This window comes from Oncorhynchus mykiss, chromosome 8, assembly GCF_057628025.1.
Source record: "Oncorhynchus mykiss isolate SJ-2025 chromosome 8, ASM5762802v1, whole genome shotgun sequence".
In the NCBI taxonomy this organism is placed as follows: Eukaryota; Metazoa; Chordata; class Actinopteri; order Salmoniformes; family Salmonidae; genus Oncorhynchus; species Oncorhynchus mykiss.
Genome location: NC_143029.1, coordinates 92477092 through 92504611, shown reverse-complemented (window position 1 = coordinate 92504611; position 27520 = coordinate 92477092). Strand labels below are relative to the sequence as shown.

General features: G+C 43.8%; 1 protein-coding gene across 2 annotated transcripts in view; it reads right to left on the bottom strand.

Annotated features, from left to right (window-relative positions):
• The window catches only part of LOC110515626 (kinesin-associated protein 3), a 54237-nt gene extending 26928 nt beyond the window's left edge, over positions 1–27309 (bottom strand). The window contains exons 1-15 of one of the 2 annotated variants that reach the window (XM_090183170.1): positions 27143–27309; positions 26580–26711; positions 25999–26150; positions 25698–25750; positions 24503–24644; positions 24264–24363; positions 20339–20463; positions 18135–18233; positions 16586–16764; positions 12385–12547; positions 8132–8232; positions 6526–6634; positions 5634–5746; positions 5257–5422; positions 3063–3188 (exon numbers count right to left, since the gene is read on the bottom strand). In XM_090183170.1, coding sequence (XP_090039296.1) covers positions 3063–3188; positions 5257–5422; positions 5634–5746; positions 6526–6634; positions 8132–8232; positions 12385–12547; positions 16586–16764; positions 18135–18233; positions 20339–20463; positions 24264–24363; positions 24503–24644; positions 25698–25750; positions 25999–26150; positions 26580–26711; positions 27143–27174 — 1792 coding nt within the window. In that variant the 5' untranslated portion in view covers positions 27175–27309. The remainder of the gene's footprint in view (positions 1–3062; positions 3189–5256; positions 5423–5633; positions 5747–6525; positions 6635–8131; positions 8233–12384; positions 12548–16585; positions 16765–18134; positions 18234–20338; positions 20464–24263; positions 24364–24502; positions 24645–25697; positions 25751–25998; positions 26151–26579; positions 26712–27142) is intronic. The other variant, XM_090183171.1, reaches the window with a different exon arrangement.
• Positions 27310–27520: the final 211 nt, after the last annotated feature.

Here is a 27520-nt window from a genome sequence, read left to right as displayed (position 1 = left end):
TATATGTACATACACTACATGACCAAAAGTATGTGGACACCTGCTTGTCAAACATCATGAGCATCAATATGGAGTTGGTGCCTCACCATTCAGTAGTTCTATAATAGCAGGTATGATGTCTTACCATTCAGTAGTTCTATAATAGCAAAGATGATGTCTTACCATTCAGTAGTTCTATAATAGCAGGGATGATGTCTGTCTTACAATTCAGTAGTTCTACAATAGCAGGGATGATGTCTGACGATTCAGTAGTTCTACAATAGCAGGGATGATGTCTGATGATTCAGTAGTTCTAGAATAGCAGGGATGATGTCGGTCTTACAATTCAGTAGTTCTATAATAGCAGGGATGATGTCGTCTTACCATTCAGTAGTTATATAATAGCAGGGATGATGTCGTCTTACCATTCAGTAGTTATATAATAGTAGGGATGATGTCGTCTTACCATTCAGTAGTTATATAATAGTAGGGATGATGTCGTCTTACCATTCAGTAGTTATATAATAGCAGGGATGATGTCGTCTTACCATTCAGTAGTTATATAATAGTAGGGATGATGTCGTCTTACCATTCAGTAGTTATATAATAGTAGGGATGATGTCGTCCTACCATTCAGTAGTTCTATAATAGTAGGGATGATGTCGTCTTACCATTCAGTAGTTATATAATAGTAGGGATGATGTCGTCTTACCATTCAGTAGTTATATAATAGTAGGGATGATGTCGTCTTACCATTCAGTAGTTCTATAATAGTAGGGATGATGTCGTCTTACCATTCAGTAGTTATATAATAGTAGGGATGATGTCGTCTTACCATTCAGTAGTTATATAATAGTAGGGATGATGTCGTCCTACCATTCAGTAGTTCTATAATAGTAGGGATGATGTCGTCTTACCATTCAGTAGTTATATAATAGTAGGGATGATGTCGTCTTACCATTCAGTAGTTATATAATAGCAGGGATGATGTCTTACCATTCAGTAGTTCTATAATAGTAGGGATGATGTCGTCCTACCATTCAGTAGTTCTATAATAGTAGGGATGATGTCGTCTTACCATTCAGTAGTTATATAATAGCAGGGATGATGTCTTACCATTCAGTAGTTCTATAATAGTAGGGATGATGTCGTCCTACCATTCAGTAGTTCTATAATAGTAGGGATGATGTCGTCTTACCATTCAGTAGTTATATAATAGTAGGGATGATGTCGTCTTACCATTCAGTAGTTATATAATAGTAGGGATGATGTCGTCTTACCATTCAGTAGTTATATAATAGCAGGGATGATGTCTTACCATTCAGTAGTACTATAATAGCAGGGATGATGTCTTACCATTCAGTAGTTCTATAATAGCAGGGATGATGTCTTACCATTCAGTAGTTCTATAATAGCAGGGATGATGTCTTACCATTCAGTAGTTCTATAATAGCAGGGATGATGCCTTACTATTCAGTAGTTCTATAATAGTAGGGATGATGTCGTCTTACCATTCAGTAGTTATATAATAGTAGGGATGATGTCGTCTTACCATTCAGTAGTTATATAATAGTAGGGATGATGTCGTCTTACCATTCAGTAGTTATATAATAGTAGGGATGATGTCGTCTTACCATTCAGTAGTTATATAATAGTAGGGATGATGTCGTCTTACCATTCAGTAGTACTATAATAGTAGGGATGATGTCGTCTTACCATTCAGTAGTTATATAATAGTAGGGATGATGTCGTCTTACCATTCAGTAGTTATATAATAGTAGGGATGATGTCGTCTTACCATTCAGCAGTACTATAATAGCAGGGATGATGTCGTCTTACCATTCAGTAGTTATATAATAGCAGGGATGATGTCGTCTTACCATTCAGCAGTACTATAATAGCAGGGATGATGTCGTCTTACCATTCAGTAGTTCTATAATAGTAGGGATGATGTCGTCTTACCATTCAGTAGTTCTATAATAGTAGGGATGATGTCGTCTTACCATTCAGTAGTTCTATAATAGTAGGGATGATGTCGTCTTACCATTCAGTAGTTATATAATAGTAGGGATGATGTCGTCTTACCATTCAGTAGTTCTATAATAGTAGGGATGATGTCGTCTTACCATTCAGCAGTACTATAATAGTAGGGATGATGTCGTCTTACCATTCAGCAGTACTATAATAGCAGGGATGATGTCGTCTTACCATTCAGCAGTACTATAATAGCAGGGATGATGTCGTCTTACCATTCAGTAGTTATATAATAGCAGGGATGATGTCGTCTTACCATTCAGTAGTTCTATAATAGTAGGGATGATGTCGTCCTACCATTCAGTAGTTCTATAATAGTAGGGATGATGTCGTCTTACCATTCAGCAGTTCTATAATAGTAGGGATGATGTCGTCTTACCATTCAGCAGTTCTATAATAGCAGGGATGATGTCGTCTTACCATTCAGTAGTTCTATAATAGTAGGGATGATGTCGTCTTACCATTCAGTAGTTCTATAATAGTAGGGATGATGTCGTCTTACCATTCAGTAGTTCTATAATAGTAGGGATGATGTCGTCTTACCATTCAGTAGTACTATAATAGCAGGTATGATGCCTTACCATTCAGTAGTTCTAGAATAGCAGGTATAATGTCTTACCATTCAGTAGTTCTATAATAGCAGGTATAATGTCTTACCATTCAGTAGTTCTATAATAGCAGGTATAATGTCTTACCATTCAGCAGTACTATAATAGCAGGGATGATGTCGTCTTACCATTCAGCAGTACTATAATAGCAGGGATGATGCCTTACCATTCAGTAGTTCTAGAATAGCAGGTATAATGTCTTACCATTCAGTAGTTCTATAATAGCAGGGATGATGCCTTACCATTCAGTAGTTCTAGAATAGCAGGTATAATGTCTTACCATTCAGTAGTTCTATAACAGCAGGTATAATGTCTTACCATTCAGTAGTTCTATGATAGCAGGGATGATGTCTGTCTTACCATTCAATAGTTCTATAATAGCAGGGATGATGTCTGTCTTACCATTCAATAGTTCTATAATAGCAGGGATGTCTGTCTTACCGTTGAGTAGTTCTATGATAGCAGGGATGATGCCAGACTTGGCCAACATGGCGGCACAGCTGTCGTCCATGGACACCGTCCCAATCATGATCACCACCTCTAGTATCAGGTCATCCTCTGCAGAGCCTGATGACAACACACAGAGGGCAGGTGTCAGGGGTTAGAGAGCCTAATGACAACACACAGAGGTCAGGGGTTAGAGAGCCTGATGACAACACACAGAGGTCAGGTGTCAGGGGTTAGAGAGCCTGATGACAACACACAGAGGTCAGGGGTTAGAGAGCCTGATGACAACACACAGAGGTCAGGGGTTAGAGAGCCTGATGACAACACACAGAGGTCAGGTGTCAGGGGTTAGTGAGCCTGATGACAACACACAGAGGGCAGGTGTCAGGGGTTAGAGAGCCTAACGACAACACACAGAGGTCAGGGGTCAGAGAACCTGATGATAACACACAGAGGTCAGGTGTCAGGGGTTAGAGAGCCTGATGACAACACACAGAGGTCAGGGGTTAGAGAGCCTGATGACAACACACAGAGGTCAGGGGTTAGAGAGCCTGATGACAACACACAGAGGTCAGGTGTCAGGGGTTAGTGAGCCTGATGACAACACACAGAGGGCAGGTGTCAGGGGTTAGAGAGCCTAACGACAACACACAGAGGTCAGGGGTCAGAGAACCTGATGATAACACACAGAGGTCAGGGGTCAGAGAGCCTGATGACAACACACAGAGTACAGGGGTCAGAGGGTACAAAAGGTGAACTCCTGTTCTTCTTGTTTTCATAACTACAGTTTCTTTAGAACACCTTTAGAACACATTTAGAACACCTTTAGAACACCTTTAGAACACCTTTAGAACACCTTTAGAACACCTTTAGAACACCTTTAGAACACCTTTAGAACACATTTAGAACACATTTAGAACACCTTTAGAACACCTCCGTATTCTCTCAGAAACTAAATCCACTCTTCTTCAGTGATGTAGTTACCTAGTTTGAGTCTCTTTCTATCAATTCAAATCAAATGAAAAGGGCTTTATTGGCACGATAAACGTGTTTACATGGCCAAAGCAAGTGGGAAAAAAACAATAAACCCGAAGTGAGAAGATACAAAGCAACATCAACAAAAACAATGTAGAATCTAACGGTAAATATTGCACTGAAAAATATCTCAAAAAGATAGACATTTCCAGAGTGATATAATCAGCTATGGACAGTGTTTTAGCAATGTAGTGGGGGAAGATGAATAAACAGGCAAATATAGCTGGTATTTATGTTGTTTGGTTAACAGATATGGGAGTTTATAAATGTTTGATTTGTTTTCAAATTCTTTGTGGTTCTGTGTGATCTGTGGCTATGAAAAGCCAACTGACATTTACTCCTGAGGTGCTGACCTGTTGCATCCTCTACAACTACTGTGATTATTATTATTTGACCCTGCTGGTCATCTATGAACGTTTGGACATCTTGAAGAACGATCTGGCCTTAATGGCCATGTACTCTGTTATAATCTCCACCCGGCACAGTCAGAAGAGGACTGGCCACCCCTCATAGCCTGGTTCCTCTCTAGGTTTCTTCCTAGATTCTGGCCTTTCTAGGGGGTTTTTCCTAGCCACCGTGCTTCTACACCTGCATTGCTTGCTGTTTTAGGCTGGGTTTCTGTACAGCACGTTGTGACATCAGCTGATGTAAGAAGGGCTTTGTAAATACATTTGATTTGAGGGAAGTATGTATTTCTATTGTGGTCATACATTTGGCAGAAGGTTAGGAAGTGCAGCTCAGTGTCCACCTCTTTTTGTGGGCAGTGAGCACATATCCTGTCTGCCTCTCTCAATAGCAAGGCTATGCTCACTGAGTCTGTACATAGTTAAGGATGTTCTTACTTTTAGGTCAGTCACAGTGGTCAGGTATTCTGCCACTGTGTATTCTTTGTTTAGGGCCAAATAACATTCTAGTTTTTTTGTTGATTCTTTCCAGTGTGTTAAATAGTTATCTATTTGGTTTCTCATAATTTGGTTGGGTCTAATTATGTTGCTGTCCTGAGGCTCTGTGGGGTCTGATGGTGTTTGTGAACAGAGCCCCAGAACCAGCTGGCTAAGGGTACTCTTCTCTAAGTTCATCTCTCTGTAGGTGAGGGCTTTGTGGTGGAATGAGTGTGCATCGCTTCCTCAGGGTGGTTATAGAATTCACTCACCTGGTTTGAGCCTATCTTTAAAGTAAGGTACCAGGTTGTACTCCTTCAGCACCAGTTCCCAGTCCAGATCAGCGATAGTGAGGTTAGCCAGGGTCCCCAGACACTCGATCACATACTCTTCGTTTTCATCAGGAGTGATCTGGGCTGCCAGGTCTCCTACATAGTCCTGGAGGAGACCATTCGGTTAGTAAGTCACTTAGCAACACCTCATTCATACAGTCTCTAAATATCTCTGCTGCCTCATGGGAACTGGATGCTTTTATATGGCTTCATTGCTGGGAGCTTCACAATGTGTTCTTCATTAGTCTGTTCAACCAATCCAGTCACAACATCTGCTTGATCAAGTCATTCAAATCCAACATGAATTTAGTACTAACGATGAAGAGGTGTTTGGGTGGTCCGTCGTGTTGAGAGATGTTTCGTATCATCTTCATAAGTAAAGGATCCTTCAGCTTCAGAGCTCTCTTCATCAACATCTTCAGACCATTACCTGAGGGAAGGGAATCAAGCATTCATTATTTATTCAACAGCATGTGAAATATTTATACAAATGAATTCATTTATGACACATGGAAGGTGACAATGAAGAGTCTTGGACATATTTCTATTGTTCTTAGATCACCAGACCATCTCTGATACATATGTGGTCTGTACCTTCACAGATGAGCTGTATAACTCACAGTGGTCCTCCCTACCTTCACAGATGAGCTGTATAACTCACAGTGGTCCTCCCTACCTTCACATGTGAGCTGTATAACTCACAGTGGTCCTCCCTACCTTCACAGATGAGCTGTATAACTCACAGTGGTCCTCCCTACCTTCACAGATGAGCTGTATAACTCATAGTGGTCATCCATATCTTCACAGATGAGCTGAATAACTGATAGTGGACCTCCCTAACTTCACATATGAGCTGTATAACTGATATTGGTCCTCCCTACCTTCACAGATGAGCTGTATAACTCATAGTGGTCCTCCCTATCTTTACAGATGAGCTGTATAACAGATAGTGGTCCTCCCTAGCTTCACAGATGAGCTGTATAACTGATATTGGTCCTCCCTACCTTCACAGATGAGCTGTATAATTCACAGTGGTCCTCCCTACCTTCACAGCTGAGCTGTATAACTCATAGTGGACCTCCCTACCTTCACAGATGAGCTGTATAACTCACAGTGGTCCTCCCTACCTTCACAGCTGAGCTGTATAACTCATAGTGGACCTCCCTACATTCACAGATGAGCTGTATAACTCACAGTGGTCTTCCCTACCTTCACAGATGAGCTGAGCGTTCTTCTTGTTAGCTGCCAGGTTAATACAGAAGGAGATGAGCTCAGCATCGATCCTCTCCTCACCGTGCTCAAACAACATCTTCATCAACTGGTGAGTCAACACAGAGCACTAAGTTAGCATGTTAGCAATAGATACACTGAACAAAAAATATAAACACAACATGTAAAGTGTTGGTCCCATGTTTCATGAGTTGAAATAAAAGACACCAGACATTTTCTTGACGCACAAAAAAAGCTTATTTTTATCTAATTTGGTGCACAAATGTGTTTACATCCCTGTCAGTGAGCATTTCTCCTTTGCCAAGATAATCCATCCACCTGACAGCTGATTAAACAGCATGATCATTACACATGTACACCTTGTGCTGGGGACAATAAAAGGCCACTTAAAAATAATAATAAATAAAAATCAACACCAGAAACCCTAGACCCACTCCAATTTGTATACCGCCCCAAAAGATTCACAGATGATCTCTATTGTACTCCACATTGCCCTTTCCCATCTGGACGAAAGGAACACCTATGTGAGAATGCTGTTCATTGACTACAGCTCAGCGTTCAACACCATAGTGCCCTCAAAGCTCATCAATAAGCTAAAGATCCTGGGACTAAACACTTCCCTCTGCAACTGGATCCTTGACTTCCTGACGGGCCGCCCCCAGGTGGTAAGGGTAGGCAACAACACATCCGCCACGCTGATCCTCAACACGGGGACCCCTCAGGGTTGTGTACTTAGTCCCCTCCTGTACTCCCTGTTCACTCATGACTGCGTGGCCAAGCACGACTCCAACGCCATCATTAAGTTTGCCGATGACACAACGGTGGTAGGCCTGATCACCGACAACGATGATACAGCCTATAAGGAGGAGATCAGAGAACTGGCAGTGTGGTGCCATGACAACAACCTCTCCCTTCATGTGAGTAAGACTAAGGAGCTGATTGTGGACTACAGGAAAAGGAGGGCCAAGCACGCCCCCATTCTCATCAACGGAGCTGCAGTGGAGCAGGTTGAGAGCTTCAAGTTCCTTGGCGTCCACATCACCAACAAACTAACATTATACCTTCATTTCAACAAGGAACACAGACTGAGACCAAGGTCTCTTTTACAGCTGGGCCCTGCGTATACATGTTTACACATACTGTTCTCTCTGCTAACGCACGGCAAGCGGTACCGGAGCGTCAAGTCTATGTCCAAGAGGCTTCTAAACAGCTTCTACCCCCAAGCCATAAGACTCCTGAACATCTCATCAAACGGCTACCAGACTATTTGCCTTGACCCCCCCTCCCCTTTACGCTGCTGCTACTCTCTGTTATTATCTAGTCACTTTAATAACTCTACCTACGTGCATATTGTCCATATTACCTCAATTACCTCGACCTACCAGTACCTCCTGTATATAGCCTCGCTATTGTTATTTCTCTTTAATTATTTGTTACTTATTTTTGGGGGGTATTTTTCTTAAAACTGCATTGTTGGTTAAGGGCTTGCAAGTAAGCATTTCACTGTAAGGTTGTTGTATTCGGCATATGTGACAAATAACACTGTTGTAGGTGCTGATCTAGGATCCGGTTGTTGTACTGTTACCTGTGGGATGCAGTCGGTGTAGGCGAACATGGACTTGAACCTGTCATCAACACTGATGTGGTACAGGATACACATGGCCATCTGCTTGTGGTTCTCGTCACCTGACAGAAGGAACACATTACTACACATTAAACCAGCTCAAATCTGATACATTACAGCCAGATAGATTGATATGGTAGGTACGTCAGTAGAATGAGAGAGAGGAAGAGAGAACAGAGACAGAGAGAGGAAGAGAGAACAGAGAGAGAGAGGAAGAGAGAACAGAAACAGAGAGAGGAAGAGAGAGAAATTGAGAAACCTTTCCAACCTAAAAACATAGAGACCCAGAAAACCTGAGTCTACGCCTTCACTATGGTGAATCTCTAAAACAATTCAGAAATACACTACGGAAAAAGAAGGACCAGCACGTCAGAAATCAGCTCAATGTAATTGAAGAATCCATAGACTCTAACCACTTCTGGGAGAATTGGAACACACTAAAACAAACAACGAAACAAAGAGTTGTCTATCCAAAACGGAGATGTACCACTTCTCCAATCTTTTCGGACATCTTTACTTTTTTGTCATTTAACAGACGCTCTTATCCAGAGCAATTAGGGTTAAGTGCCTTGTTCAAGGGCACATCGGCAGACTTTTCATCTAGTTGGCTCGGAGATTTGAACCAACAATCTTTTGGTTACTGGCCCAATGCTTTTAACTGCTAGGCTACCTGCCGTCCTAACAACCAAGAACCAAGAGCAAAAACAGACTGTATACATGATCACTTACAAAACTTAGAATCAGCTATTAACTTCGAGGGTAGGGGGCAGCATTCGGAATTTTGGATGAAAAGCATGCCCAAATTCAACTGCCTGCTACTCAGCCATAAAAGCTAGAATATGCATATGCAATAGTACATTTGGATAGAAAACACTCTGAAGTTTCTAAAACTGTTTGAATGATGTCTGTGAGTATAACAGAACTCATATGGCAGGCGAAAACCTGAGAAAAAAATCCAACCAGGTAGTGGGAAATCTGAGGTTTGTAGTTTTTCAAGTCATCGAATATACAGTGTCTATGGGGTCATATTGCACTTCCTAAGGCTTCTACTAGATGTCAACAGTCTTTAGAACCTTGTTTGATGCTTCTACTGTGAAGGAGGGGGGAATGGGAGCTGAATGAGTCAGAGGTCTGCCAGAGTGGCATGAGCTGATCAGGTGAGAGTTAGCTTGCGTTCCATTGCATTTCTAAAGACAAAGGAATTCTCCGGTTGGAACATTATTGAAGATTTATGATAAAAACATCCTAAAGATTGATTCTATACTTAGTTTGACATGTTTCTACGAACTGTAATATAACTTTTCGTCTGAACTTTCGCCTGGACTTGCCCGCGCCTCGTGAGTTTGGATTGTGTACTAAATGCGCAAACAAAAAGGAGTTATTTGGACATAAATGATGGACTTTATTGAACAAATCAAACATTTCTTGTGGAACTGGGATTCCTGGGGGTGCATTCTGATGAAGATCATCAAAGGTAAGTGAATATTTATAATGCTATTTCTGACTTCTTGACTCCACAACATGGCGGATATCTGTATGGCTTGTTTTGGTCTCAGAGCTGTACTCAGATTATTGCATGGTGTGCTTTTTCCGTGAAGTTTTTTTGAAATCTGACACAGCGGTTGCATTAAGGAGAAGTGGATCTAAAATTCCATGCATAACACTTGAATCTTTTAGCAATGTTTATTATGAGTATTTCTGTAAATTGATGTGGCTCTCTGCAAAATCACTGAATGTTTGGAACTACTGAACATAACACGCCAATGTAAACTGCAATTTTTGGATATAAATACTAACTTTACCGAACAAAACATACATGTATTGTGTAACATGAAGTCCTATGAGTGTCATCTGATGAAGATCATCAAAGGTTAGTGATTAATTCTATCTATGTCTGATTTTTGTGACTCCTCTCTTTGGCTGGAAAAATGGCTGTGTTTTTCTGAGACTTGGCTCTGACCGAACATAATCGTTTGGTTTGCTTTCGTCGTAAAGCCTTTTTGATATCGGACACTGTGGCTGGATTTACAACAAGTGTATCTTTAAAATGGTGTAAAATACTTTCATGTTTGAGGAATTTTAAGTATGGGATTTCTGTTGTTTTGAATTTGAGAGCGTCCCACATACCCTAGTGAGGTTTTAAAGACTAGCAAAACCCACTGGATTCTCCAATTACATTGGATGAACTACAGGACAAAATGCAAATCCTTCAACCTAAAAAAGCCTGTGGTGTTGATAGTATACTAAACCACAAATTCAAATGGGCTAATTCTTAAACTTTTCAACATTACCCTCAGCCCACCCTCTTCAACATTTATATCAATGAATTGGCACTAGAACGGTCGAGTCAAAGGGTCTACAGCAGCATCTAGCTCTTCTGCACAGATTCTGTCAGACCTGGGCCCTGACAGACCTGGGCCCTGACAGACCTGGGCCCTGACAGACCTGGGGCCTGACAGACCTGGGGCCTGACAGACCTGGGGCCTGACAGACCTGGGCCCTGACAGACCTGGGCCCTGACAGACCTGGGCCCTGACAGTAAATCTCAGTAAGAGATCCAGATCCAAAAAAGGTCCGCTCACCAACCAAGAATTCACAAAACGGAACAAACACCAAATTCAATCAATCAAATGTATTTATAAACCCCTTTTTACATCAGCTGTACAGAAACCCAGTCTAAAACCTCAAACAGCAAGCAATGCAGATGTAGAAGCACGGTGGCTAGGAAAAACTCCCTAGAAAGGCAGGAACCTAGGAAGAAACCTAGAGAGGAACCAGGATGAGCAGTGGCCAGTCCTCTTCTGGCTGTAACGGGTGGAGATTATAACAGAACATGACCAAGATGTTGAAACGTTCATAGATGACCAGCAGGGTCAAATAATAATAATCACAGTGGTTGTCGAGGGTGCAACAGGTATCCAGTATCTTAGGAGTACATTTCAGGTGGCTTTTCATAGCCGATCATTTGGAGGTCAAGATAGCAGGTGCGGTAGAGAGAGAGAGAGATGAAAATAGCAGGCCCGGGACAAGGTAGCACTCTGCATGCAGAATTCTGCAAAAATAAGCCCTCAACTACAGAGAGATGAGCCTTGAGAAAAGTCCCCGCAGCCAACTGGTTCTGAGGCTCTGTTCACAAACAGACGCCACAGAGCCCCAAAACAGAAACACAATTAGACCCAACCAAACTATGAGGAAGCAAAAGGATAACTATTTGACACACAGGAAAGAATCAACCAAAAAACAGAGCAAACTAGAATGCTATTTGGCCCTAAACAGAAAGTACACAGTGGCAGAATACCTGACCACTGTGACTGACCTAAATTAAGGAAAGCTTTGACTATGTACAGACTCAGTGAGCATAGCCTTGCTATTGAGAAAGGCCGCCGTAGGCAGACATGGCTCTCAAGAGAAGACAGGCTATGTGCACACTGCCCACAAAATGAGGTGGGAACTGAGCTGCACTTCCTAACCTCTTGCCAAATGTATGACCACATTAGAGACACATATTTCCCTCAGATTACACAGACCCACAAAGAATTCAAAAACAAACCCAATTTGATAAACTCCCATATTTATTGGGTGAAATACCACAGTGTGCATCAATCACAGCAGCAAGATGTGTGACCTGTTGCCTCAAGAAAAGGGCAACCAGTGAAGAACAAACACCATTGTAAATACAACCCATATTTATGGTTATTTATTTTCCCTTTTGTACTTGAACTATTTGCACATCATATGACAATTGAAATGTCTTTATTATTTTGGAACTTTTGTGAGTTTAATGTTTATTCATGTTTCCACTGATTATTTCCCTTTCGTTTATTGTCTATTCCATTCGCTTTAGCAATGTAAACATATATTTTCCATGCCAATAAAGCTCTTTGAAATGTATTGAACTGAAATTGAATTTTGAGAGAGAGTGGAGAGAGGGAGAGGAGAGAGAGAGGAGAGAGAGAGGAGAGAGAGGAGAGAGAGAGGAGAGAGGGAGAGGAGCGAGAGAGGAGAGAGAGAGGAGAGAGAGGAGAGAAGAGAGAAGAGAGGAGAGAGAGAGGAGAGAGGGAGAGGAGAGAGAGAGGAGAGAGAGGAGAGAGAGAGAGGAGAGAGAAGAGAGAAGAGAGGAGAGAGAGAGGAGAGAGACAAAGAGAGACAGAAAGGGAGAGGGAGACAGAAAGAGAGAGCGAGAGAGAGGAGAGAAAGAGAGAGGACATACGTACCCAGCAGGGAGGTGAGTTTGGGCAGCAAGCCGACCTGCACCATCTTGATGCGTAGCCCGGTGTCAAAGGAGAGGTTGAGGAGGAGACGCAGCGTGATGTTCAGCAGGTCTTCATGTTCACACGGGACTAAACGAGACAAACGCTCTACGGTGTCCACCTCCGCCTAGCAACACAACCAACCAATCACAAAACAGGGTTAGGGTTAACAACCAATCACAAAACAGGGAAATGGTTAGGACTCGTGATGACTTTCATTGTAGCGTCCAGCAAACAAGCAAACAAGCAGGTTACAGCCGGTATAGTTTAACGTGTACACCCCTGACTCTATAGTACGGTATAGTTTAACGTGTACACCCCTGACTCTATAGTACGGTATAGTTTAACGTGTACACCCCTGACTCTATAGTACGGTATAGTTTAACGTGTACACCCCTGACTCTATAGTACGGTATAGTTTAACGTGTACACCCCTGACTCTATAGTACGGTATAGTTTAACATGTACACCCCTGACTCTATAGTACGGTATAGTTTAACATGTACACCCCTGACTCTATAGTACGGTATAGTTTAACGTGTACACCCCTGACTCTATAGTACGGTATAGTTTAACATGTACACCCCTGACTCTATAGTACGGTATAGTTTAACATGTACACCCCTGACTCTATAGTACGGTATAGTTTAACATGTACACCCCTGACTCTATAGTACGGTATAGTTTAACATGTACACCCCTGACTCTATAGTACGGTATAGTTTAACGTGTACACCCCTGACTCTATAGTACGGTATAGTTTAACATGTACACCCCTGACTCTATAGTAAGGTATAGTTTAACGTGTACACCCCTGACTCTATAGTACGGTATAGTTTAACGTGTACACCCCTGACTCTATAGTACGGTATAGTTTAACGTGTACACCCCTGACTCTATAGTACGGTATAGTTTAACATGTACACCCCTGACTCTATAGTAAGGTATAGTTTAACGTGTACACCCCTGACTCTATAGTACGGTATAGTTTAACATGTACACCCCTGACTCTATAGTACGGTATAGTTTAACGTGTACACCCCTGACTCTATAGTACGGTATAGTTTAACATGTACACCCCTGACTCTATAGTAAGGTATAGTTTAACGTGTACACCCCTGACTCTATAGTACGGTATAGTTTAACATGTACACCCCTGACTCTATAGTACGGTATAGTTTAACATGTACACCCCTGACTCTATAGTACGGTATAGTTTAACGTGTACACCCCTGACTCTATAGTACGGTATAGTTTAACATGTACACCCCTGACTCTATAGTTTAACGTGTACACCCCTGACTCTATAGTACGGTATAGTTTAACGTGTACACCCCTGACTCTATAGTACGGTATAGTTTAACATGTACACCCCTGACTCTATAGTACGGTATAGTTTAACATGTACACCCCTGACTCTATAGTACGGTATAGTTTAACGTGTACACCGCAGACTCTACTCCTGACCCACCACCATATAAACTAGACACCTGACTCTACTCCTGACCCACCACCATATAAACTAGACCCCTGACTCAGCACCATATAAACTAGACCCCTGACTCTACTCCTGACTCAGCACCATATAAACTAGACCCCTGACTCTACTCCTGACCCAGCACCATATAAACTAGACCTCTGACTCTACTCCTGACTCACCACCATATAAACTAGACCCCTGACTCTACTCCTGACTCACCACCATATAAACTAGACCCCTGACTCTACTCCTGACTCAGCACCATATAAACTAGACCCCTGACTCTACTCCTGACCCACCACCATATAAACTAGACCCCTGACCCACCACCATATAAACTAGACCCCTGACTCAGCACCATATAAACTAGACCCCTGACTCACCACCATATAAACTAGACCCCTGACTCTACTCCTGACCCACCACCATATAAACTAGACCCCTGACTCAGCACCATATAAACTAGACCCCTGACTCTACTCCTGACCCACCACCATATAAACTAGACCCCTGACTCAGCACCATATAAACTAGACCCCTGACTCAGCACCATATAAACTAGACCCCTGACTCAGCACCATATAAACTAGACCCCTGACTCTACTCCTGACTCAGCACCATATAAACTAGACCCCTGACTCAGCACCATATAAACTAGACCCCTGACTCTACCCCTGACTCAGCACCATATAAACTAGACCCCTGACTCAGCACCATATAAACTAGACCCCTGACTCTACTCCTGACCCACCACCATATAAACTAGACCCCTGACTCTACTCCTGACCCACCACCATATAAACTAGACCCCTGACTCAGCACCATATAAACTAGACCCCTGACCTACCACCATATAAACTAGACCCCTGACTCTACTCCTGACTCAGCACCATATAAACTAGACCTCTGACTCTACTCCTGACTCAGCACCATATAAACTAGACCCCTGACTCTACTCCTGACCCACCACCATATAAACTAGATCCCTGACTCTACTCCTGACCTACCACCATATAAACTAGACCCCTGACTCTACTCCTGACTCAGCACCATATAAACTAGACCTCTGACTCAGCACCATATAAACTAGACCCCTGACTCTACCCCTGACTCAGCACCATATAAACTAGACCCCTGACTCTACTCCTGACTCACCACCATATAAACTAGACCCCTGACTCTACTCCTGACTCACCACCATATAAACTAGACCCCTGACTCTACTCCTGACCCACCACCATATAAACTAGACCTCTGACTCTACTCCTGACCCAGCACCATATAAACTAGACCCCTGACTCTACTCCTGACCCACCACCATATAAACTAGACCCCTGACTCAGCACCATATAAACTAGACCCCTGACTCTACTCCTGACTCAGCACCATATAAACTAGACCCCTGACTCTACTCCTGACCCACCACCATATAAACTAGACCCCTGACTCAGCACCATATAAACTAGACCCCTGACTCTACTCCTGACCCACCACCATATAAACTAGACCCCTGACTCTACTCCTGACTCAGCACCATATAAACTAGACCCCTGACTCTACTCCTGACTCAGCACCATATAAACTAGACCCCTGACTCTACCCCTGACTCAGCACCATATAAACTAGACCCCTGACTCTACTCCTGACCCACCACCATATAAACTAGACACCTGACTCTATTCCTGACCTACCACCATATAAACTAGACCCCTGACTCTACTCCTGACTCAGCACCATATAAACTAGACCCCTGACTCTACTCCTGACTCAGCACCATATAAACTAGACCCCTGACTCTACTCCTGACTCAGCACCATATAAACTAGACCCCTGACTCTACTCCTGACTCAGCACCATATAAACTAGACCGCTGACTCTACTCCTGACCCAGCACCATATAAACTAGACCCCTGACTCTACTCCTGACCCACCACCATATAAACTAGACCCCTGACTCTACTCCTGACCCACCACCATATAAACTAGACCCCTGACTCTACTCCTGACTCACCACCATATAAACTAGACCCCTGACTCACCACCATATAAACTAGACCCCTGACTCTACTCCTGACCCACCACCATATAAACTAGACCCCTGACTCTACTCCTGACTCACCACCATATAAACTAGACCCCTGACTCTACTCCTGACCCACCACCATATAAACTAGACCCCTGACTCAGCACCATATAAACTAGACCCCTGACTCTACTCCTGACTCAGCACCATATAAACTAGACCCCTGACTCAGCACCATATAAACTAGACTCCTGACCCACCACCATATAAACTAGACCCCTGACTCTACTCCTGACTCACCACCATATAAACTAGACCCCTGACTCTACTCCTGACCCACCACCATATAAACTAGACCCCTGACTCAGCACCATATAAACTAGACCCCTGACTCTACTCCTGACTCAGCACCATATAAACTAGACCCCTGACTCAGCACCATATAAACTAGACTCCTGACCCACCACCATATAAACTAGACCCCTGACTCTACTCCTGACCCACCACCATATAAACTAGACCCCTGACTCAGCACCATATAAACTAGACCCCTGACTCTACTCCTGACCCACCACCATATAAACTATCTCCCCTCCTCTCCTTTCCCTTGCTCTTACCTTCTTCCTCACTTATTCCTCTCTCTCTCTCACTCCCTCTCTTACCATATCGTTCTTGTTCTCCAGGAAGATGCTGAGTTTCTTGAGGAAGGACACCACCAGCACCAGTAGTTCCTCGTTCTCCCGGTCCAGGGTCTTCACCAGCATGTGGACAATGTTCTTGTTTCTCATCTTCAGCTCTGTCCTGGTGTCCTCAGCCAGGTTCAACAACAGGTATAGAGCAACTAGAGGAGAGGAGGACAGAGATGCTAAATGCCCACTCAGCTACACAGGGGAGGAGGACTGAGGTGCTAAATGCCCACTCAGCTACACAGGGGAGGAGGACTGAGATGCTAAATGCCCACTCAGCTACACAGGGGAGGACGACAGAGATGATAAATGCCCATTCAGCTACTCAGGGAAGGAGGACAGAGTTGCTAAATGCCCACTCAGCTACACAGTGGAGGACAGAGATGCTAAATGCCCACTCAGCTACACAGGGGAGGAGGACAGAGTTGCTAAATGCCCACTCAGCTACACAGGGGAGGAGGACTGAGATGCTAAATGCCCACTCAGCCACACAGGGGAGAACGACAGAGATGATAAATGCCCATTCAGCTACACAGGGAAGGAGGACAGAGATGCTAAATGCCCACTCAGCTACACAGGGGAGGACGACAGAGATGCTAAATTCCCACTCAGGGAAGGAGGACAGAGATGCTAAATGCCCACTCAGCTACACAGGGAAGGAGGACAGAGATGCTAAATGCCCACTCAGGGAAGGAGGACAGAGATGCTAAATGCCCACTCAGCTACACAGGGAAGGAGGACAGACATGCTAAATGCCCATTCAGCTACACAGGGGAGGAGGACTGAGATGCTAAATGCCCACTCAGGGAAGGAGGACAGAGATGCTAAATGCCCACTCAGCAACACAGGGAAGGAGGACAGAGATGCATTCCATTTCAAATCCATTACATTTTACAGAGCTATCCCGAGCTCTGTTCATTGGGAGTTAGGGGTTATACTGTGGGATTAGGGGTTATACTGTGGGGTTAGGGGTTATACTGTGGGGTTAGGGGTTATACTGTGGGATTAGGGGTTAGACTGTGGGATTAGGGGTTAGACTGTGGGGTTAGGGGTTATACTGTGGGGTTAGGGATTAGACTGTGGGGTTAGGGGTTAGACTGTGGGGTTAGGGGTTAGGGGTTAGACTGTGGGGTTAGGGGTTAGACTGTGGGGTTAGGGGTTAGACTGTGGGGTTAGGGGTTAGACTGTGGGGTTAGGGGTTATACTGTGGGGTTAAGGGTTAGACTGTGGGGTTAGGGGTTAGACTGTGGGGTTAGGGGTTAGACTGTGGGGTTAGGGGTTAGGGGTTAGACTGTGGGGTTAGGGGTTAGACTGTGGGGTTAGGGGTTAGACTGTGGGGTTAGGGGTTAGGGGTTAGACTGTGGGGTTAAGGGTTAGACTGTGGGGTTAAGGGGTATACTGTGGGGTTAGGGGTTAGACTGTGGGGTTAGGGGTTAGACTGTGGGGTTAAGGGTTAGACTGTGGGGTTAGGGGTTAGACTGTGGGGTTAGGGGTTAGACTGTGGGGTTAAGGGTTATACTGGTACCTCTCAGCAGCTGCTCCTGTTTCACCAGTAGTCCCTGGTACTTCTTAAAGGCCTTCTCATGTTCCTTCCTCAAGGCCTGGTTGTCAGGGTCGTCTTCACGTAGTTACAGTCAAGGAAGGGTTCTGATTGACAGACTGACTGACCGCAACAGAAAAGGGGGTACATGGGGAACTGACACACCATGGGCTCAGCATCCATTCATTTCCCACAGCAAACATTCTCATCACATAGAAAACATTTGTTGTAGGAAATGAATGGGTTCATCGCTTAGAAAACCCGTGCAGGGGTGTTCAATGTCAGTCCTAAACACTTCTGGTTCTCATCCTCTCCGAATCAGGGACAGATTCAGACCTGGGACACCAGGTGAGTGGAATTAACTACCAGGTAGAAACAAAAATCAGAGAACTGACAGTGAACAGCCCTGCAGAGGATATAAATCTTATAACCCAGACACTAACCCAGACCCTAACCCAGACCATAAACCCTAACCCAGACCATTAACCCTAACCCAGACCATTAACCCTAACCCAGACCCTAACCCAGACACTAACCCAGACCCTAACCCAGACCATAAACCCTAACCCAGACCATTAACCCTAACCCAGACCATTAACCCTAACCCAGACCATTAACCCTAACCCAGACCCTAACCCAGACACTATCCCAGACCCTAACCCAGACCATAAACCCTAACCCAGACCATAAACCCTAACCCAGACCCTAACCCAGACCATAAACCCTAACCCAGACCATAAACCCTAACCTAGACCATAAACTCTAACCTAGACCATAAACTCTAACCCAGACCATAAACCCTAACCCAGACCCTAACCCAGACCATAAACCCTAACCCAGACCGTAAACCCTAACGCAGAACATAATCCCTAACCCAGACCATAAACCCTAACCCAGACCATAAACCCTAACCAAGACCATAAACACTAACCCAGACCATAAATCCTAATCCAGACCCAGACCCTAACTCAGACCGAGACCATAAACCCTAACTCAGACCGAGACCATAAACCCTAACTCAGACCACAAACCCTAACCCAGACAATAATTCCTAATCCAGACCCTAACGCAGACCAAGACCATAAACCCTAACTCAGACTGAGACCATAAACCCTAACTCAGACTGAGACCATAAACCCTAATTCAGACCCAGGCCATAGACCCAGACCATAAACCCTAACTCAGACCGAGACCATAAACCCTAACTCAGACCACAAACCCTAACCCAGACAATAATTCCTAATCCAGACCCTAACTCAGACCAAGACCATAAACCCTAACTCAGACTGAGACCATAAACCCTAACTCAGACCGAGACCATAAACCCTAACCCAGACCATAAACCCTAATTCAGACCCAGGCCATAGACCCAGACCATAAACCCTAACCTGGAAAATAAACCGTAACCCAGACCCTAACCCAGAACCAGACACTAACCCTAACCCAGAACCTAACCAGACCCTAATCCTAACCCAGACACCAACCCAGACACTAACCCAGAACCTAACCCAGACCCTAATCCTAACCCTAACCCAGACCATAAACCCTAACCCAGAACATTAACCCTAACCCAGACCATAAACCCTAACCTTAAACCAGAACCTAACCCAGACACTAACCCTAACCCAGACCCAGACCAGTAACCCTAACCCAGACCATAAACCCAGACCCAGACCATAAACCCTAACCCAGACCCAAACCCAGACACTAACCCTAACCCAGAACCTAACCCAGACCCAGACACTAACCCAGACCCTGATCCTAACCCAGACCCTAACCCAGAACCTAACCCAGACTCTAATCCTAACCCAGAACCTAACCCTAACCCAACCCAGAACCAGAACCAGACCCTAACCCAGAACCTAACCCAGACCCAAACCGTTAACCCTAACCCAGACACTAACCCTAACCCAGAACCTAACCCAGACCCTAATCCTAACCCAGAACCTAACCCTAACCCAGACCATAAACCCTAACCCAGACCATAAACCCTAACCCAGACACTAACCCTAACCCAGAACCTAACCCAGACCCTAATCCTAACCCAGAACCTAACCCTAACCCAGACCATAAACCCTAACCCAGACCCTAACCCAGACACTAACCCAGACCATAAACCCTAACCCAGACACTAACCCAGACACCAACCCAGACACTAACCCAGACCCAGAGCCTGAAGTGAAGGATATATGTCCTGGTCTTCTTCTGCAGTTCATCCTGCCAGAGGTCGTATCTCTTCAGTTCGTGTTCCATGACATTCATACACAGAGCTCCGATTTTATAGTGGGTCACCAGCCCATGGAACTGGGAGAAACTACATGGAGATAGAAGGTTTAGGGTTAGAGGATTAATACTGATATACTATAGAGTTAGGATTAATACTGATATACTACAGAGTTAGAGGATTAATACTGATATACTATAGAGTTAGGATTAATACTGATATACTATAGAGTTAGGATTAATACTGATATACTATAGAGTTAGGATTAATACTGATATACTATAGGGTTAGGATTAATACTGATATACTATAGAGTTAGGATTAATACTGATATACTATAGAGTTAGGATTAATACTGATATACTATAGAGTTAGGATTAATACTGATATACTACAAGGTTAGAGGATTAATACTGATATACTATAGAGTTAGGATTAATACTGATATACTATAGAGTTAGGATTAATACTGATATACTAGACTAAATATACTATAGGGTTAGATTTAGTACTGATATACTAGACTAAATATACTATAGTATATGTCAACTGTAGGCCACGGAACTGGGAGAAAGTAGGAACAACACAGGGGACAAGCAATTCATATACTGGAGGAACACTACTACCCAAATGGTACTCTTTTTCCTGTATGATCAGTGGTGACATTTCCTGTATGATCAGTGGTGACATTTCCTGTATGATCAGTGGTGACATTTCCTGTATGATCAGTGGTGACATTTCCTGTATGATCAGTGGTGACATTTCCTGTATGATCAGTGGTGACATTTCCTGTATGATCAGTGGTGACATTTCCTGTATGATCAGTGGTGACATTTCCTGTATGATCAGTGGTGACATTTCCTGTATGATCAGTGGTGACATTTCCTGTATGATCAGTGGTGACATTTCCTGTATGATCAGTGGTGACATTTCCTGTATGATCAGTGGTGACATTTCCTGTATGATCAGTGGTGACATTTCCTGTATAATCAGTGGTGACCTGTCATTCAAGGCAGGTGGGGCATGTTATTTTAGCATTAATACGTGTCACAGATCAATTTGCAAACCATGTTTAAACAAATCTATATATCATCAAGTTAATAAAGTCGCATACAAACATGGTCTCTTTTTTGCGTTCTTGAATAAGGCATTTCCAAAACACAGGTGTTTCAGCTCAACTCAATGCATTCTGTGGTGGTGGGCCAGCCAGCGGAAAATACGGAGCGCAGGGGTTGGTAATGTTCTCTAGTTGCGCCGTGATTGGCTCAGCGTTCTGTCACTCATGTCAACCGCAACATCTACAGGGAGAGCTCGAAAATTCAAGCCCCTTGGATGCTGCCATAGAGTTATATTAGAAGTGCCCATCCAAGAAGGCTCTAGGTCACTGGCCACAGACAAACGACGTCAAATCTTTGATTGGACTGTCAACATCAAGCTAGACAAGCAGTCATCATGAATCAAGTCGACAATCAACTTGCAAATCCTTTTCAATCCTTGTCATATGAAGAGAAATCATGAAGAAAAAGTATAGTATCGCGGTGCTCATCGGCCATAAACATTACACAACAAGTTGGAAATCGCAAATTCAACAATGAGTGGCTTGGAAGGAATCCGTGGCTAACTGCAAGCATTGTAAAGCAAACATTAGCCTGCTATTCAGTGGAGTGGGTGTGTGGTCCAAGTCTGGGTTTAAGGGTCTCTATTCCAAGCATAAAAGGATAAACATTCAACATTGGCCGTGCTGTCCGTCCAGCATGACTTCTGCCACTTTCAAAACAACTGGAAATTCGGAACTGGGAACTGTCAGACTTCAGTGAGTTCAAGACAACTGGGAACTCTGGGGGGGCGGGGGGGGGGGGGGGGGCCGAGCTCCGACTGGGAAATTCGGGATTCCAAGTCGGGAACTCTGACATCTTTCTAGAGCTCTGACCTGAAGATCACTGACATCATGTTTCAACCTTGTTTTCCAGTTGTCTTGGAAGCACCATTGTGTGCCGCCCTATGGGACTCCCAGCCGAACCAGGGACTGCAGGGCTGGGCGTCTCAGGCTCTATCAGATCCTCCTCTCTACCCTCTCAGGGATGGGCGTCTCAGGCTCTATCAGATCCTCCTCTCTACCCTCTCAGAGATGGGCGTCTCAGGCTCTATCAGATCCTCCTCTCCACCCTCTCAGGGCTGGGCATCTCAGGCTCTATCAGATCCTCCTCTCTACCCTCTCAGGGATGGGCGTCTCAGGCTCTATCAGATCATCCTCTCCACCCTCTCAGGGCTGGGCATCTCAATCTCACACTCTTGGATTTCAGCCTACCCGTGGAGAAAATCTGTGTCTGCACCATGTACTCTCACTACTGGTGTCCCCCAGGGCTCGCTTCTAGGCCCTCTCCTCTTCTCTCTATAGACCAAGTAACTCAGCTCTGTCATATCCTCATATGGTCTCTCCTATCACTGCTATGCAGATGTCACTCAAGGTGGCATACCCCAGCTTGGATGTTGGCCCACCGCCTCAAGCTCAACCTCAACAAGACAGAGCTGCTCTTCCTCCTGGGGAAAGCCTTCCTGCTTCAAGACCTCTCCATCACGGTTGACTCCAAGGTGTCCCCCTCCCAGAGTGTAAAGAACCTTGGCATGACCCTGGACAACACCCTGTCGTTCTCTGCAAACATCTAAACAGTGACTCGCTGCTGCAGGTTTATGCTCAACAACCGGGTTCCCCAACTGGCAGAGACGCATCAGGTCCCATGTTACAGTCTTTGGGGAGTCTCAGCAAGGGATTGAACTCACAACCTTCCAATCTCCACAAGGCCACTGAGTTCGTCTGGATCAGTGCGTCTGCTAAAGGAATAAAATGTCTATGTAACATGTGAGCTAAAAACCCACCTTTAGCTATCAAAGCTAAAAACCCACCTTTAGCTATCAAAGCTAAAAACCCACCTTTAGCTATCAAAGCTAAAAACCCACCTTTAGCTATCAAAGCTAAAAACCCACCTTTAGCTATCAAAGCTAAAAACCCACCTTTAGCTATCAAAGCTAAAAACCCACCTTTAGCTATCAAAGCTAAAAACCCACCTTTAGCTATCAAAGCCAAAAACCCACCTTTAGCTATCAAAGCTAAAAACCCACCTTTAGCTATCAAAGCTAAAAACCCACCTTTAGCTATCAAAGCTAAAAACCCACCTTTAGCTATCAAAGCTAAAAACCCACCTTTAGCTATCAAAGCTAAAAACCCACCTTTAGCTATCAAAGCTAAACCCCACTTCTGCTGTCAAAGATAAATCTCACCCACGTTCCAGTTGGAAACAGAATAATTCATGACTAAGAGAAAACAACTCTCGGTTTTCATATCAGTCTCCGGTTATTTTCATCCTTTAATGGTCCTGTGACAGCGGCCCGATGTAGCTGGTAATCACTGCTTTCTGAGAAAATGTTTGGAGCGTTTTGGTGGTTTATTTTAGACAATCACCCCTTTTCTGTTCTGAACCAGATGAAGCAATTCGACAACAGGATAATGACAGCGCAAAAAGTTCATTTTATTTTTCTCCTCTGAATAAAATAATAGACTTGTATTCATTAGAGGTTCTGTGTTTCTCAAGTAGAGAAGTGGACTGTATTGGATATATAATAAAGTTGAATCAGATTAACAGCAGGTGGCTGCCTTCAATAAGCCTGAATAGAGTTGTAGCATTTACACTCCACTAACACAGAATGGAACAACAGAAACGCGAAAGGCCTTCTGAGTAAAGCCGTCTTATAAAGTATCAGATGGGGCGGCAGGTAGACTAGCAGTTAGAAAGGCCAGCTAGCAACCGATGGGTTACGAGTCAACAGGACAAAGTGGTCTGTCCCAAATCTGTCTCTCCCCTCTCCTACCTCTTCTCCCCTCTAGTATTTACCTGGAGAAGCAGAAGAAAACATAGATGATGGTGGTGGCAAGCTCAACACTCTGCTTCCAGTCCTCCCGCAGCACTCTGGCCAGGGCTCCTAGAGCCGTTTCTACAGGACAGAGAGACAGACACACAAACAGAACCTTAGACATACGTACCAGAGCAGGGCCACTGTCCAGATGGTTTACACTTTAATGCAATGTTATGCATATAGTGCAAGCCTTCTCCGTCTCTCCCCCTCTCCTTACCATTCTCTAGTAGTTCCTCCAGGTTGACAGGGTTCCTGGCCAGGTGTAGGATGAGTGTAGCCCCTTTCACCTTCTCCTCCATACCTTCATACAGCAGCTCTACATACTCTTCCACCTTGTTGATGTTAGCCTCCTCATCTATCTAGAACAGAGACACCATGTTGACGTTAGCCTCCTCATCTATCTAGAACAGAGACACCATGTTGACATTAGCCTCCTCATCTATCTAGAACAGAGACACCATGTTGACATTAGCCTCCTCATCTATCTAGAACAGAGACACCATGTTGACATTAGCCTCCTCATCTATCTAGAACAGAGACACCATGTTGACATTAGCCTCCTCATCTATCTAGAACAGAGACACCATGTAGACGTTAGCCTCCTCATCTATCTAGAACAGAGACACCATGTTGACATTAGCCTCCTCATCTATCTAGAACAGAGACACCATGTTGACATTAGCCTCCTCATCTATCTAGAACAGAGACACCATGTAGACGTTAGCCTCCTCATCTATCTAGAACAGAGACACCATGTTGACATTAGACTCCTCATCTATCTAGAACAGAGACACCATGTTGACGTTAGCCTCCTCATCTATCTAGAACAGAGACACCATGTTGACATTAGCCTCCTCATCTATCTAGAGACACCATGTTGACATTAGCCTCCTCATCTATCTAGAACAGAGACACCATGTTGACTTTAGCCTCCTCATCTATCTAGAACAGAGACACCATGTTGACATTAGCCTCCTCATCTATCTAGAACAGAGACACCATGTTGACATTAGCCTCCTCATCTATCTAGAACAGAGACACCATGTTGACATTAGCCTCCTCATCTATCTAGAACAGAGACACCATGTTGACGTTAGCCTCCTCATCTTTTTTATTTATTTTACCTTTATTTAACTAGGCAAGTTAAGTCAGTTAAGAACAAATTCTTATTTTCAATGACGGCCTAGGAACAGTGGGTTAACTGCCTTGTTCAGGGGCAGAACGACAGATTTGTACCTTGTCAGCTCGGGGGTTTGAACTTGCAACCTTCCAGTTACTAGTCCAACGCTCTAACCACTAGGCTACCCTCCTCATCTATCTAGAACAGAGACACCATGTTGACGTTAGCCTCCTCATCAATCTAGTCAAATGTATTGTTATGATTATTAGCATTGTTGATGCTAATTACTCACCTCCATTCCTTCAAATGGAGTTAGGTCTCTAGGTTTCACCACTCTCTTCTCTGCTGCAGAAAAATGGAATGATTCACTGGTTAACATAGAACTACACTGTTATAGCATAGACCTTACAGAGGAATGATTCACTGGTTAACATAGACCTTACAGTGGAATGCATCACTCGTTAACATAGAACTAAACTGTTATTGAATAGACCTTACAGTGGAATGACACAATAACTGTTTCATAAACTATGGAGTTGACCTATAGTTAGTTATCTGTGGTATGTGTTTCAGAGGGGACAGTCGATGCTCACCTTTCCCGCTGGCCTTCTTGCGGTTCTGTAGATAGAAGAGCAGCTGCTCCACCTCTGACAGCTTGGAGGGATGGATGAGTTTACACTCCTCAACCACCTTACGGGCCAGGGCTGCAACGTCTGTGTTCGTATTCAGGCTCTTCAGACGAATACTGACAGGGACGGAGTGAGACAGTACAGTAGAATGTAATCGAGGGGAATAGAATAGAGGGGAATAGAATAGAGGGGAATAGAATAGAGGGGAATATAATAAAATAGAGGGTAATAGAATAGAGAGGAATAGAAGAGGGTAATGGAATATAATAGAGAGGAATATAATAGAGAGGAATAGAATAGAGAGGAATAGAATAGAGGGTAATGGAATATAATAGAGAGGAATAGAATATAATAGAGAGGAATAGAATAGAGAGGAATAGAGGGGAATAGATTAGAATTAGCCTAGCTACATTTCCCCAGCCACATCTCTCAGTTTACCAAAGAAAGTGTCAGAGCCAGACTATTTAAATCACAGACTGTGATTTTAGACCAAAACACCACATATCATTTACACCGTTTGTTGACTGTGCTGAAACCAGGCTTACATCTTCTGACACTTCTTGCGGTCTCCCAGCATCTCGTCTCCGGTCTCTCCAAGGATGGTCGCCTCCACCTCATACTGAACAACCAGGGCTTTCTCTGTAGGGTGCACGTCCAGGCTACCACCCTTCACTTTCCTGCGGTCATCATAAGGAAGAATAATATATTTTAGTTAACTTTTCATTTTAAAATGTACCTTAAAATCAACTAACTTGGCCGCATTTGACTGCAATGCATAAATATGACAGCTAGCTAGCGAGGCTAATATTGTCCACACCCATTGATGGGATGGACTGAGATTTGTTCTCTATCACAGCTGTTGTTGACGTTACCGCATCCGGGCAGATACAAAACAGCATTATTAACAACAACACAATGTCTACATCTAACATTTTATCTTTAAGTAACAAAATAAGTAGGCTACTGTAGGCTAGCTACGATTACGATACGATTAGCATGCAAATGAACTAGCTAGGTGGTATGCTGCTATAGCATGATAAGGCTTTACATTATTAACATTCCCAGCGAGATACAGAACAGATTGACGAAATGACAACTTCATCTTTACCGTTTCAGATAGCGTGCATCCTCCGACTGCATCTTATGCTCTTTATATGAAACCAAAAGATGCCTTTTTTTAAATAGAATCACAGCGAAAATCACTGACCAGGAAACTGTTGACCTCAAGTGGCAGTGATATTAGAACGAACTATCTTTCCCAGAATGCCTTGTGTTGGAAAGAGGAAAAAGGCTGGTTTGACACCTTGCTGTTCTTGTGCGCGCTCTACAGGCAAGACACAGTGGCGCAGCAAAAATTAAGAATGAACAGTTCATTCCCATTACTGGTTTGAGAGTGACGGGTGGTAATAATGACCAGTTTTATGGTCTCACATTGTAGCTAATCAAGAATGTCTTATATCGCTCATATTGCTGTTCTCAGATTCAA